We start from the raw sequence: 14,715 nt of genomic DNA on the forward strand, positions 1-14,715 counted from the left end.
ATTGCTCCCCCTTAGTAGTAGAACAGAGACAAGTGTTACTCCCCATCCATAAGTACTCCCCTCAAGGGGAAATGGTCATGGCAGAGCTAACAAATTATCTATCACAAAATTACTCCTCCTTTTTAGCCAAAAAGTTACAAAAACATAAACAAACAACAGATGTAGCAGAGTAATCAAAAGTTAAGTTACAGACCAAGAGCACTTTAAAGTGCATAGCCCATAAAAAACAACTGGAAGCACAATACAAAACACAGAGGAAGCAAAAAACTTCAGTCCTCATTACTGTTGGTTGTCTCTTTATCATCACTTACATCAGTCCCTCCTTCATTAGCCTATTCTTCACCTAATTCATCACCTTTCAAATTTCCATCTTCTTTATATAAGGCCTTGATTAGGATCTCAAGGTCGCTCTTACTCTCAGTACAAATTTTGATGGTTTCATCCAAGGTCTTGCATATATCTTTTAGGTCAGCAAGGATTCCTGCTCTAGTAGTAGACCTGGAAGGTTTTTGCCCATATGTCATGACAATATCTGGAACATGTTTCCCAGTAAAAAGCCTATAATGTAATGACAGAGGGGGATATCTTTTGCAACCACTATAAGAACTGATCAAAATACTTGGGTGTTGACTCAGTATAACACCATAAATTAATGAGGGAAAGGCTATTGGCATATTCACAGCAAATGAGGCAACATGCTTCATTGTTCGATCAAAGACATAGGATCCCATGTCAAATTCTGTCTTATTCCTTATAATATAAATGAACTTACCCAATCCAGTAGAAATATTGGGAGTGTGATTAGTTGGCACCCAATTGGCAGCTCCAATCCTGTGAAGTACTGCATACTTCACACTCAAGTAACTTGCTGACAACTTCCCTTTCCTTGGCCATTCCTTCACTTGTTTAGCAGTAATCTCTCTGCAAATGACATTGTCAGAAACTTTCACTTTAGCTTGTTCTTCTTCATTTCTGCCCAGAAACCTATTAATGATTTCAGGAGAGAAATCCACACACATTCCTCTTACATACACTTTTCTAAACTCATTACTCCTTTTGCTATCACAGTCCTTTGAGATATTTGTCGCAACGCGAAAAACAACCGGCGGAAAAAAACACAGAGCCGCCACCGTGCGTTATTTATCCCAAAGGAGGGGAAGGAAACGCTCGAAGTAAACCTGAAAAAAGGGAAAGGAATGGTCTTACGACTAGAGATTGCAAGGTACGGGAGTCGGTTACGCAAGGGGAAGGTATTAGCACCCCTCACGTCCGTCATACTCGACGGGATCCATGCTCAACAGGATAGGAAAAGGTTGCTGAATAACTGCTCAAAGAATCTGCACAAACTGGAATAAAACACAGGTGAAAGGAGATGGAGGAAGGGGACTCGGCAGGATGTCGCATCCTGGGCCTACGTAGTTTGTCAGAAACAAACATCAGAGTCAATGTAGTTCGGGGAAATGGGAAGCATGCTCGCTAGGATATCGCATCTTATGCCTACGTATCTTCTCTATCCAGAGAAGAATCAGAACACTCGTAGTTCGGCTAACGCACGCCGAAACAAAACACAAAAAGGAGACGCTGAGACGTCAAAAGAAACTCAACAAGGAAACGGAATGCCAATAGCTGGAATTATATCCGACTCCAAACAAACACTCACAAGGAAACAGAATGTCAATAGCTGGGCTTACATCCGACTCCAGACAAAAGCAATCGCTAACCAGCGAACACCAAAGGTTCTCCAACTGACAAACTAAGAGGGAGTCTGGAACTCGAGCCTAGTAGCTATCAAGCAAAACACACAAAAAAAAAGGAAAAGGGTGCCCAGAGAGATCTCACACGATCTCCTGCCTACGTATCTCATCTGGTATGAGAATCAGGGCAACGTAGTTCCCCTTAACAGAGGAGAAATTCTCCTAACCAGAGACCAAGGGAATAACGAACTAAAAGGGAGACTGACTCGAGCCTAATAGTCGTCATGCAAATTATAACCCTAGGTTGAGGTCTCTTACAAGAGTTTGACTCACACAGGTAGTGAGTCAACTCAAGTCTATCTCTACGTACGTTCAACTTCCTCGAAAGTTGATCATACGACTCCTACAGAACAGGAGATAAGAAGTGAAAAGCAGATAAACACATCAAAAGCAATCATCACACTCTATATACAAACAAGAGGCTCAGAAAAATGGTCGGGCTTTAGTCAAGGGGTCATATCAACCTCGACAAACAAGCCAAAACTGTATGGGTGTCTGAAGCTCTTAACCACTGACATTGACCGTCAGGGTGAGCAGATGAAAGGTAATGAGGGTTAGACCTCATGGCTCTTAACCCTGGCATGGGTGAGCTTGAATCAATGAAAGCGTGGGGGTCCAGAATGAGGGACCCTATTCCACTTGACCGACTCTATACAAGGATCTTGGGTTAGGTTCAAGAGCGTCAACACGTAGTGCGAGCATAATGAACGACTCAACGACTAACAGGGGACTGGCTACAAGTCCCTTCTATCTGTCAATTGCCTCTTCACTTAGGAGGACTTAACAAGTAACATTCCTCGACAAGGAGGTCTTTGGCACAAACATAAACAAACACAGTCATTGCCTCTTAAGGAGGACTTCAGCCAAACGCCTGCCAAAAAAGCGACAGGGCTTCCAGACTACATGGAGTTAGAAGGCTAAACTACCTCAGTGGTGTACTAACCACACTCCAAATCAAAGTAAAAGCAAGCTAGAAGCGGCTAATGTACCTGTACAAAAGCTAACCAGTCAATATTGTATTCAGACAAACCAAAACAGACAATCAACAGTGGTACTTCAACTATGTACTCAATACAAGTCCTATGTGCAAGCATTCAAGTGATTCCATCACATCAATGAACCTACAACATAACAAGGATTAGTGTACAAAGCCAATGACATCTCAAATAATGAGATCATATCAACCATTAGAGCTAAGTGCTTGAACCTGAAATACAAAACTCAATTGGTAAGTACAAACCACCAGTGCAAAGACTAGGGTCAAAGGCAAAGCAAAAAGTCAAAACAGAAGTTGATATTCCACATGAGGCACATTCAATCCAACAAGAACATATCCTAAAAAGGATCAAGGCTAATTCATAAAGCAAAACCATCAATTGAACAAGATAAGGCAAAGGCAAGCAAAGTGGTCACAATTGGACATTCAAATGAGAAAAACCATATTAAAACAGAAATGAATCCAATGATCATGAAATTTTTATACAAGCTTAACATGTTAAGAACAAACATCATACCAAAATTCAACTCCAGAAGAGATCACATGGCATATGAATGAAAATGTACAAATGCAACATACAAATTGTGACACCAATTGTCACACAACATGTCCATGTATCCAAAACAGTGGTAGAACAAGATAAAAATGCCAAACTAATTCTCAAAAATCCAGTCACATCTTAGGAACAAGCATGTCAAATTTCAAGCCAATTGGACAAATCATGAGCATATTACAAAACAATTGATCTCAACATGTCAACATAACACAATGTCCAATCAACCATCAACAAATAAAATTCCAGAAGTGCAAAAATCATGAAATAAACATCAAAAAATAATAGACACCAACGCAAGCATGTGGAAAAAAACTAGAATCAATTTGCATTATTCTACCATTTTTTATGGTTTTTAGAAGTTGGAGAAAATATGACTTAAAAGTGAAATAATGTGGAAATGGAATTTGGAAATGAAATTCACAAAGTGCCTTCAGCAGGACTTGAACTCAGGTCTATAAGGTAAATGGAGCGCTGAAATAAAATAAAATGGCAAAGTGCTACAGCCTGGAATCGAACACAGGTTTATGAGGTCAAAGATGCGCTCAAAAATAAATCAATTGGAATAGGCACAACGCTGGATTCGAACTGGGGACTGGCTGGTCACATGAGCGCTTGATTGGAATTAAATGGAAACGCGCTAGCGGAGGATCGAACTGGCATTTCAATGGTTCATGGCGCGCTAAGGATAAAACGACGTCGTTTTGAAGCTTGCCTTAGGCCACTTACAGGCGGTGGCGGACGGCTGAAACAACCGTCTTCTCCGGCCAACCAGGCGGAGCGCCACCGTCAAATTTTGCAGAATTTAACAAAATATATATTGTTGGAACCGTCTTTCCACGAGGATCACAGATATCACCTTAGCTAAGCCTAATTCCTCCTGAATTTTCTGGATCGATCAAAAGAAGTTTCACCACTCAAACTTTAAATCACTACTTCTCACTCATCTCTCATCCAAATTCAAAGATATTTATATCAGAATCACCAGTAATGAAAGATCTACGAGATCCTATGCATGAAAAGGCAAAATAAGACAATCGAATTTTCACCAACCTGTTATGCAGTGATCAAAAATAGTGGATTCAAGTGCTCAAATCTTCCAGATCTCCTCCGTCAACCTTGATATGAAGCTCCATGCACAAATCAACACTTGACACGGCCTAGATCTTGCTTAATTTGAAGCTTCCATGTTCATCTTCATGTACTTGTGCAGCTTGATTTTTGCTCCAATTCTTCAATCCAATACTTGATTTGTACTCAACAATGCTCAATGAACCAGATTATGCAAGAAAATTCATGAGTTGTGTGAAGAATTTTGAAGTTTGAATTGAGAGAATTTTTGGAGGGAAAATGGATTCTAAATCTAGAATTGTGATTATGGCACATTCTGTTAGGGTTTGTCTTATATACCATGTGCTAATCCCATTGTAATCACAATTAGGCATGTGCTAATCATAATTAAGGAGATTTGGAGTGTTTTGCAAAAAATGAAAAATGAGGGTGCATGGCTAATTCCTACGTGAACAATAGCATGCAATGGTCCAAATCCACTTAAAATTAGCCAATGAACACAATGAAAGTGGTATTTTCCATGTATGATTCACCAAATTTAAATTCCCCATTTTCCCTCCAAAATGCACTTGAATGGACATTTGATCATATGAACTTTTTTCATGCAATGCAATGGTTGATTTGGAAAGTATTGGTCAAGACAAGCATTTTTCAAAAAGAGTGGACCAATTTGGAGTTTTGGATCAAAAGTTATGCCACTTTGAACCTCCATGTATACTTTGCAATCATTGGACCATAACTTCTTAACCATTCATCAGATGGACATGATATTGGACTTTTTGAAAAGGGGAGAGAAAGATATTCAACTTTCATGTTCACCAAAAATTCATTTGAAGCTTCTTTGATGTTACAAAGTCAAGTTGAATGTGGACCAAAAACTTGCCATTTTTGGAAACCTTCAATCACAGGTCACTTTCCATTTTTGGAAACTTTTGTCCTGACTTCAAAATCTTCAAGATAGATGTTTGAAATGACAAATGAACCTCTTTTGAGCATGATTGGGATGTTGAAACTCATTTCTCCCCCTCATAACCCTCAGTTGACTGCATAGTTGACTTTATAGGTTCTCAAATGACCTAGAAATGCTCTGATCAACTTGAACCTCCACCACTTGAGGAAATGGCTCAGAAATGAAACCCTAGCTCATATAAGCTCTTCAATATAACCATGTGATCTCCAACTCAATAGAATGCCTCAACTCCTTGAGAAACCCCTGGTTGGAAGAAAATCAATTATTAGGGTTGACCAGAGGTCAAAACCCTAACCCAAAGGAACTTGAGCATGAAACATGAAGCCCTTGCTGATGACATAACCATGATGATGGTAATATATCCTTGCCAACAAAATGATGCTCAAAACCATTGAAGGATCAGAAAACCCTAATGCACTGCAAACCCTCAGATGGTTGATCTCCAATTCAACAAGACCCTCAGGCTTGAACCATACAACTTCTCCCTCTCTTAAAAGACTTTGGAGGATGACTTTATTGTTTCCACATGATATGCAATGTGCAAATGCCTAGTGTCCTAAAACATGAAATGCAATATGCAAATGCCTAATGTCCTAAAACATGAAATGCAATATGCTAAACCAGCCCTAGGAAGAGGAGGGCAAATTTTGAGGTGTTACAATATTCACAATGAATTATTTAACAAGCATTTCATAACACTTGCCAAAGCCAGTCGCAGTCTTCATTAATCTAGCTTCTTTAATCAGACTCATGACTTATTTGTATTCAAATGCATTTTTTCTAAGCTCTCTTTCTAGCGCAAGTCTTCTTTGGTAAATAAATTTCCATTTTTCCACATTCTCCATAGAGTGAAAAAAGATGTTGTCAATAGGGACTTCAGGAATATTTACTGGAATCTTCTTCTCGTAAGCTTACTTTCTTGTAGCAGAAACGATATCTTGAACATTGTGTTCAACATCATGGTCAGATTCACTAGACTTATAAGAGACTTCTTTCCTCTTAAGGTATTTATTCTTGGAAACATGAGTGACTACCTTGCTTCATCCTTTTGTAGGGCCAACACCGGTTCTTCTCCTGAGAGATTTTGAGGGTGTGCATGAGGATTCAACAGCTTTACCTTTTTTGTTCTTTAGCCTCTTAGCTATTCCTGGGTCCAGCCTTTTGCCAATGGGCTAATCATCAGAGTCCAGATCATCTATATTTACTATGTATGTAGATTGATCCTTCCTTTCTACATATCGTTCTTCTTTGTCAACTAAATCACCAGACATGCCCTTAGAATCCTTTTTGTCTTTAGATTTTTCAGGAGACTGAGTAGGCATATTGACATCAGATTTATCCATAGGGGTTTCAATAGTGTTATCAGGTTGGGCCAAGGATGTGGAGACATCCGACATAACACCAGTCTTAGGTTCAATACCTAAAACTTGAGAGATCAACACACGAATATTATTATCAACGTCATCTCTATTTGCAACAATCATGTTATATTGACTAAAAATAGTAACATATCTAGGTTTATTACTATTTTCAGAGGCTTCAACATTTTCCATAACATTTGGGACAACAAGACATTTTTCAAAAGCATTAATATTAGGTTCGACATTAATAGGATCAAGGTACAGGCTAGTCATCGAATGAGGTTTCTTGACAGCAGTAGATGGTTTAAGCATTTTTACATTACTAGAATCCATGGATGGAGAGGAATATGTACTTACTTTAAAGGGCTTGCCCTTTCTTATAACATATGTTTTAGGCTTCCTTAGAGGGGTAGCATGGCTAGGAACCATAGAGAGAGGAACGACATCAGTAATAACTTCAGAAAGATCTATATCAGTACTGGTATTCTTAAGGTTCGATTACTTTTTGGTGTGCTTGCCAGGAGTTGAGACAAAAGGTTGAGACATTTTAGAGTTTTGATTTTGAGGTATGAACTTCAAAGAGAAGATAGAGAGATGAGGGCGGCCGAGAGTAAAGTTCAGAGAGAGAATAATAAGGGTAGCGTAAGTGATATTAATGGAGTAGGTAGGATGGCGTGTTGGGAAAATAAGGAAGATTTATAATGATTTTCCTTGAGTTTTGTGCACCATTAAATGGAGGGAAGAGAAAATTTGATTTCCTGTCTCCATATCATGCAAATGCCCAATTTACCCCTTAACTTTTCAAACTTATTTACACCCAAAGCTTTAGTGAAAATACATGTCGGTTGCTTCTCAATGGTTACATGCTCAAGAGTAACAATTTTGTCTTCAATCAGATCCTTGATAAAATGATGACGAATAACAATATGTTTAGTTTTGTTGTGTTAAATAGGATTCTTATATATGTTGATAACACTTAGGTTGTCACAAATATAATGTCATGACATCTTGCTGGACATTGTATTCCTCTAACATTTGTTTCATCTAAATTAATTGAGAATAATTACTTTCTGCTGCTATATATTCAGCCTCAACTGTAGACAATGACACGCAATTTTGCTTCTTGCTGAACCAAGAAATTAAATTATTTCCCAAGAAGAAACATCCTCCAGAAGTGCTCTTCATATCATCAGCACTGCCTGCCCAATCTGCATCACAATATCCTATAAGCAAGGAATTTGCATTGTGAGAATACAATATTCCATAGTCACTAGTTCCATTGATGTATTTCAGGATCCTTTTCAATTGAGTAGTATGACTCATTTTAGGTTCAGACTGATATCTTACACACACTCTTACATCAAATGTAATGTCAAGTCTACTAGTTGTAAGATACAACAAACTACCAATCATACTCTTGTACGGACTTTGATCCATATTTACACCGTTTTCATCTTTAGTCAACTTCAAGTGGATTGGTGCAGGTGTCCTTTTATGACTAACATTTTTCATGCCAAACTTATTTACTATACTCTTAGCATACTAGCTTTGAGAGATAAAGATAGTATTATTCATTTGTTTGACTTGGAGGCCAAGAAATCAAGTTAATTCACCAACAAGACTCATTTCAAATTCAGATTGCACCTGCCTGACAAAATGTTGAACCATCTGATTCGACATCCCTCCAAACACAATGTCATCAACATATATTTGAGCTATTATGAGTCCACCATGCTCTTCTTTAACAAACAGAGGCTTGTCTGTCCCTTTTTTTCTGTATCCATTATTGACAAGGAACTCAATGAGCCTTTCATACCAAGCCCTAGGTGCTTACTTTAATCCATATAGAGCTTTCCTTAGTTTGTAAACATGATCTAAAAAGTTAGGATCTGTGAACCCTTTGGGTTATTCAACATACACTTCTTCATTCAAGTACCCATTTAAGAAGGCAATTTTCACACCCATCTGAAATAACTTAAATTTAAGTGAACAAGCCACTCTTAAAAGTAGTCTTATGGACTAAAGACGAGCAACGGGAGCAAAAATCTCATCAAAATCAATCCCTTCAATTTGAGTGTATCTTTGAGCAACAAGTCTAGCCTTGTTTATGGTCACAATTCCTTTTCGTCATATTTGTTCTTGTAGATCCATTTTGTCCCAATAACATTCATTCCTTTAGGCTTAGGTATTAGGTCCCATACTTCATTTCTTATAAACTGCCCTAGTTCTTCTTGCATAACATTGATCCATAATTCATCAGTCAGGGCTTCCTTCACACTTTTAGGTTCAAACTTTGAGACAAAGCAAGCACTTGATATCACATCTCTAGATCTAGTGGTGATCCCTTCATTAATATTTCCAATTATAAGTTATGTTGGATGATCTTTCTAAATTCTAATAGATGAACCTTTGTTGACTTGATGGTTGTCTGGTTCAGTGCCTACTGGTTCACTGTTTGACTCAATAATTCCCTCATTTTCAGAAGTGTCAGTCTGTTGAAATGATGTGCCAACATCTTCTTCAACATCGATTCCTTTCTCTGTGATATTATCATCCACTACAACATTGATAGACTTCATCATGACTTTGGTTCTGGAATTAATAACTATATAGGCTCTGCTATTTATAGAGTACCCCAAAAATATTCCTTCATCACTTTTGGGATCCATCTTTCTTCTTTGTTCACTGTAGCGTTAAATTCATTATCATCAAGCTATGGATAAGCTAGACATTAAATAACAAGAGTCGCCACTGCACTTTTATTGTTTCCAAGGGAAAAGGGAAAAAATACGAACAAAACCCAAAAGTAAGAAGTTTTCAAATCAAAACTAATGAAATTTCAGAGATTACAAGTAAGGGGGTTGGTTACACAAAGCGAAGGTGTTAACACCCAAAGTGTCCTAGGTACTCTTAGTGAGCCTTTTTTTGTGTGCATATGTATTTTGTACAAAATGATGTTTACAAACAAATAAAATGGAGAGATGAGAAAAGAATTCATTAATTATATTTTTGTGTTTGACAAGACCTTCGGACTTGTGCATACGTACCAACATAAAAATGAGGGATCAAAACCTCATAGTTTGTGATACAAATTTCAAAGTGGATGCATTGCTTTTAATAAAATTTAAGTTTGAAAGGCATAAAGGCCTAGAAAGGGTTTGAATGAGTTAGTTCTTTTTGGATTTTGAAAGTTTAGGTCAAGTATAATTAAGTTCATTTACATGTTTGATTAAGGAAAGAAGTTTGAAAATGCAATGGCATAAGACCAAAGTTTCTAGTTTACAAAGTGGTCAAAGTTTGGAACAAGATAAGTTCAATCAAAGAAGATTTTAAAAAGGGGAGGAAGAGATTTTGAAATTAAATAAATGGGGAGAAGATGGAGAGACTAATCCTATGCACAAAATTAAAAGTTAAGGGTTGAAAAGATCTGACCAATGGGTAGCAATCCAATAGACAAGAATGTCAATAGAAACCCAAATTCCCTTGGACATTTAGAATCAAGCAACACACAAATGCACAATTATATCAATCTTGAAGAGTAAGGCATCAAATAAAGATAGTCACATCCAAGCTTAGCCACTCCATGATCTTCTTCAAATTAGCCCATGTAGCAGATGAATTCCACAAGTCACAGGTTCAAAATAAAAACTTTACCATGATCATGTTACAGATGAACTCAAAGGGATCTTCAATGATGTATCAGATGAAGTTTCAAATTGCAATCACTTGGTTTCACAAAAGTTGGCATTGGCCAAGTCCTTTAGCATAGGGAGGTTGCCTAAATTCTAAGTCCAATTTGCCCAAGATCAAGTCAACAGTCCACACAAAAGTTTTTTAGGGTTTTTTGTTCTTATTATGTACATTAATGGGCCAAGACCACACAAACAAACAAAATATACACAAGCAAGATATATCACACAATATGGTCCAAATGGACAAAGAGAAAATGACATTATTAGAATGGTATGGATAATGGCAAATGAATAGAACTTAAAAATTAAAGTGCATTAAAATAAAAGACTTGAAATTAAATATTAGTTGATAATGAGTTAGAAGTTAGTATTGTTTTGCTTTTGCTTTTTTATTTGAAGTCATTCTTTGGAGAACACTCAACCCACTTGTCACGAGCATGAATCCTTGAGCCAAGACATCTTCTAAAGGAAGGAAAAAAAGGCCAAGTCTCCACACAATACCATGAAAGAGGGGAGACTTACAATCTTACTAACTAGAATGTTATGCCTTTTGTGTCACAAGTTTAGCGCTATGTTAAGCAATTGTAATTGGACTTATGTAAAAGTCACAACTATTTGAGGTTGAGCAATATAATTTTGGTGTTAATGCATGTTAGAGACATAGTATAATGGACTATGCTCATGAAACATACCACACACAAAAAGAATATGCAAAAAAGGTGGCATAATCTCATCCATACTTATGTTGATTTTGCAATCAACTAGCCTTAGGACTTAGAGATATCATAAGCCAAATGAGATGAATGCATAAAGAATGGGAATGAGATGAAGAGGGAGGGGGTTTGATCAAAACTCAAATTGGTCAAAGGAGGACTTTTACCAAATTAATATCATCCATTCATTTTGGGAGATGGAATGTAAATTCCATTAATCCCCTAAATCCAATGATATTAACTTGACAAAGTCAAATTAACCTTGACCAAGGCCTAACAACAAGAGTCGAACTCATACAAGTCATCACAATAGGTCAACACGATTAATAGGCATTTATTCAAATTAAAAATACTAAAATAATATATTTAAATTAAATATGGTTTGTCAAATTCCTAAAACCTCATCAAAACACCAAAGAAATGGCCATGAGATTTATCATAGGTCAAACAAGGTCAAAGGACCTTGGAGAAAAAATTTCAGAATTTTTAAAGACTTAAAAGTATTTTTAAAAAATTAAAAACAATCATAAAATAAATTAAATCATGAAAAATATTAATAATGATCCAAAAAATAATTTTAATTCAAAATATGAAAGAGGAAATTATTTGAATTTTTTTGGTGAAACTCTCATATTTTTTGGATCAATATAAAAATTAATATGAATTAATGAAAATAAAAGGAATAAAAGAAAAATCAGAAAATATCAAAAAACGTGGACCACTTGATCTCCCTCATTAATTGAGGTGGCAGATCAAGTGGATCAGCGCGCGCGTTCCATGGTGCACTGCAGTCAACGCGGTATAGGCTTGGTATTTAAAAGCAACGTACGAGATTAAAACATTTCAAACACATCTAATGGCTCTGAACACTTCCAGCTCATCGCCGAAGCCAAAGGCCGGTCATCTTCTCCGATGACCCTGGCCGGACTGGTTCAGTCATCACCATATCATAAATGACAAAAGAGGACACAATCTGAAAGATAAAATGGTGTAGATCACGAATATCACCTCAATTTTAACTAACTCCACATATATAGAGAGATATATGGAGTTGAATTTTGAGGTGCATCAACTGAGTCGCTTCGATTTAATCTCTAAGAAACTCAATCTTCTTGCCTACATTGGTAGGACTTCAGACAACCAAAGATCCAAGAGAATTGATGAGAATTGAGTGAGAATCGAAGAGATGAAGTTTTCTGAAAATTACCTTCAATGTTGTGCAGAACTCGATGTTGCTTGCTTCAAACATGATATGATCACACTTGAGAAGCTTGCAGGAAGTGATTAGCAAGGGTACAAGGCTTTGGATCCTGGAGTTTTTTTAATCTCCAATAGTTGAGATTCAAACTCAATTTTCAAATTGAAAATTCTCAGGTTTTCCTTTAGATTGAGAGGGTTTGAATTGGGGGGCAAAGTTGGCGCGCAAGGTCTGTTTGAATTGAGCACAAAGGTCATGTATTTATAGCATGAGGGAGTGATATTTGCACACTTGAAATTTTGTCCAAATTTAGCAATGTGAATGGCACGAGTGCGTGGGCATATACAGGCCCATAAGGCAATGCATTAAGGTCCAAAATCAATCATGTTGAAGTCTAAATGAAGCTTGATTGGCAAGGCAATGTGGAATGAAGTTTGTACATTTGATTTCCTCCAATGATGCAACTCTGTTAAAGCCATGCACATCCCTAACAAACCTCATCCAAAATGCATGAACTTAGGTTCTTTAGAAAGCTTGGATCAAGGGGAACAAGTTTGATGTTGAACAGTTTTTCATTTGGAGCTTGGATTATGGTGAATTTTAAGGTGGAAGTTTGGAAATTTCAACATGTTGAAATTTTTCTAAGTGTTAAGTCATATATCTCAATATTCCATCTTACTTAACTTTTCATGTGAGCTTCAAATGAGAAAAGTGTATTTATAAAAGTTGTAAATATTTCAAATACCTTCAAAATGGTCACCAATTTCATGTCATTTGGATTTGGAATGATAGAGTTATGCATTTTTGAGGTTTGGAAAAATCACTTGTTCAATGGTATGGGTCAAAAATGACCTATAATGTACCCTCATATCACATGCTCATAAAAGTTGAATTTGCTTCCACTCCAGACATCAAAGTTGAAGTAGACATATTGAATTTGATTTTGAAACTTGGAAATATTTCATCTCATGAAAATTGAGCAAGTTATGGCCTTGGGAAGTTGACTTTCAAATTAGGGTTTAGACAAAATGACCTATAATGTTTCCACATAGAAAATGATTTTCCAAGCAAAACTAGATATAGGTCTCAACATGAAAGTTATTTGGAATGTCATTTAGAGTAAAGTTTCTCTTGGAATCATTTTCATATGGTGAAAATTGTAGGAGATAGGGTCTAGGGAGACCCAGTTTTGATCAGATGAATTCATCTGGCCAACCACCATCAACCAACTTGCTAACCTTCAATTATCTTGACTTTCTTGGATCATGGTAGATCATATATACATAAGATGATGAATTTTGAAGTGCCCCTTAAGGAATTTGATCAATTTGTGACATAGCTTGTTGGAGAAGTTACTCAAGATACCCAGTCAAACTAGGGTTTCCAAGGCAAATCACCCTCAAACTCTTGAAGAAAACTTGATCAATATGGAATGTAGGGAATCAATGGAACTCATATATGATGCTCATAACCATTCTTGGATCAATTCATGGTTGTGCTCTTTGTCATGAGGGTCTCAAACCCTAGATATGAACTTCATAGATCAATGGTGATCATGCCCTACCTACAAAAGAGTTAGGCAAATACAAAGACATATTTTTGGTATTTTGGTTAGTAAAATGATAATATACAAGTATGATACAATCACATGATGCTTGGTGATCTCTCCCAAAATAAACCCAATGAAAGAGGGGTAAGGAGGATGCCAAGGTGTGATCCCAATGCTAATGCATATGATGAGATTGCATGAGGGACTTAGGGTCAAAATTAGGGTCTTACATTCACGATCAACCAAAATGTAACATTTGCTTCCAAACACATGGAAGTATTTGACAATAGGCTTTATTCCTTTCCATATTTCATAAAGAGTAGTTGAAGTACTAGTTCATTAAGTGACCCTATTATGAATATAGCAAGTAGTATTCATTGCTTCAGCCCAAAAGTGGTAGGGTAGATGCTTAGCATGAATAATGACTCTAGCTGATTCTTGTAGAGTCTTATTTTTGCGTTCAACAACTTCGTTTTGCTTAGGGGTGATGGGAGAAGAGAACTCATGACCAATACCTTCAGAGGAGCAAAATTCAGTAGTTTTTTTATTTTCAAATTCCTTCCCATGGTCACTTCTAATCTTGACAATACCACATTTCTTCTCTCTTTGAAACATATGACATAAATCTTTGAAGACCTCAAAGACATCTGATTTTTCCTTTATGAAGTTCACCCAAAAGGATCTTGAAAAATAATCAACAACAATATAGACATACATTTTCCCACCAAGGCTCTCGACCTGCATAGGCCCATTAAGTCCATATGAAGAAGTTCCAGAACCTTTGAAGTGGTCTGATGTTGCAACTTTAGATGTGACATCTTGGTTTGCTTCCCAATTTGATACTTACCACAAATTTT

General features: G+C 36.8%; 1 protein-coding gene across 1 annotated transcript; it reads right to left on the minus strand.

Annotated features, from left to right (window-relative positions):
* Positions 1 to 332: 332 nt before the first annotated feature.
* Positions 333 to 1,019, minus strand: LOC127079900 (uncharacterized). The gene has a single exon (XM_051020254.1). The coding sequence runs from the start codon at positions 1,017 to 1,019 to the stop codon at positions 333 to 335; it is 687 nt and encodes a 228-aa protein (XP_050876211.1).
* Between the last annotated feature and the right edge of the window lie 13,696 nt (positions 1,020 to 14,715).

The sequence above is a fragment of the Lathyrus oleraceus genome, chromosome 5 (assembly GCF_024323335.1).
Source record: "Lathyrus oleraceus cultivar Zhongwan6 chromosome 5, CAAS_Psat_ZW6_1.0, whole genome shotgun sequence".
Lineage (NCBI taxonomy): Eukaryota > Viridiplantae > Streptophyta > Magnoliopsida > Fabales > Fabaceae > Lathyrus > Lathyrus oleraceus.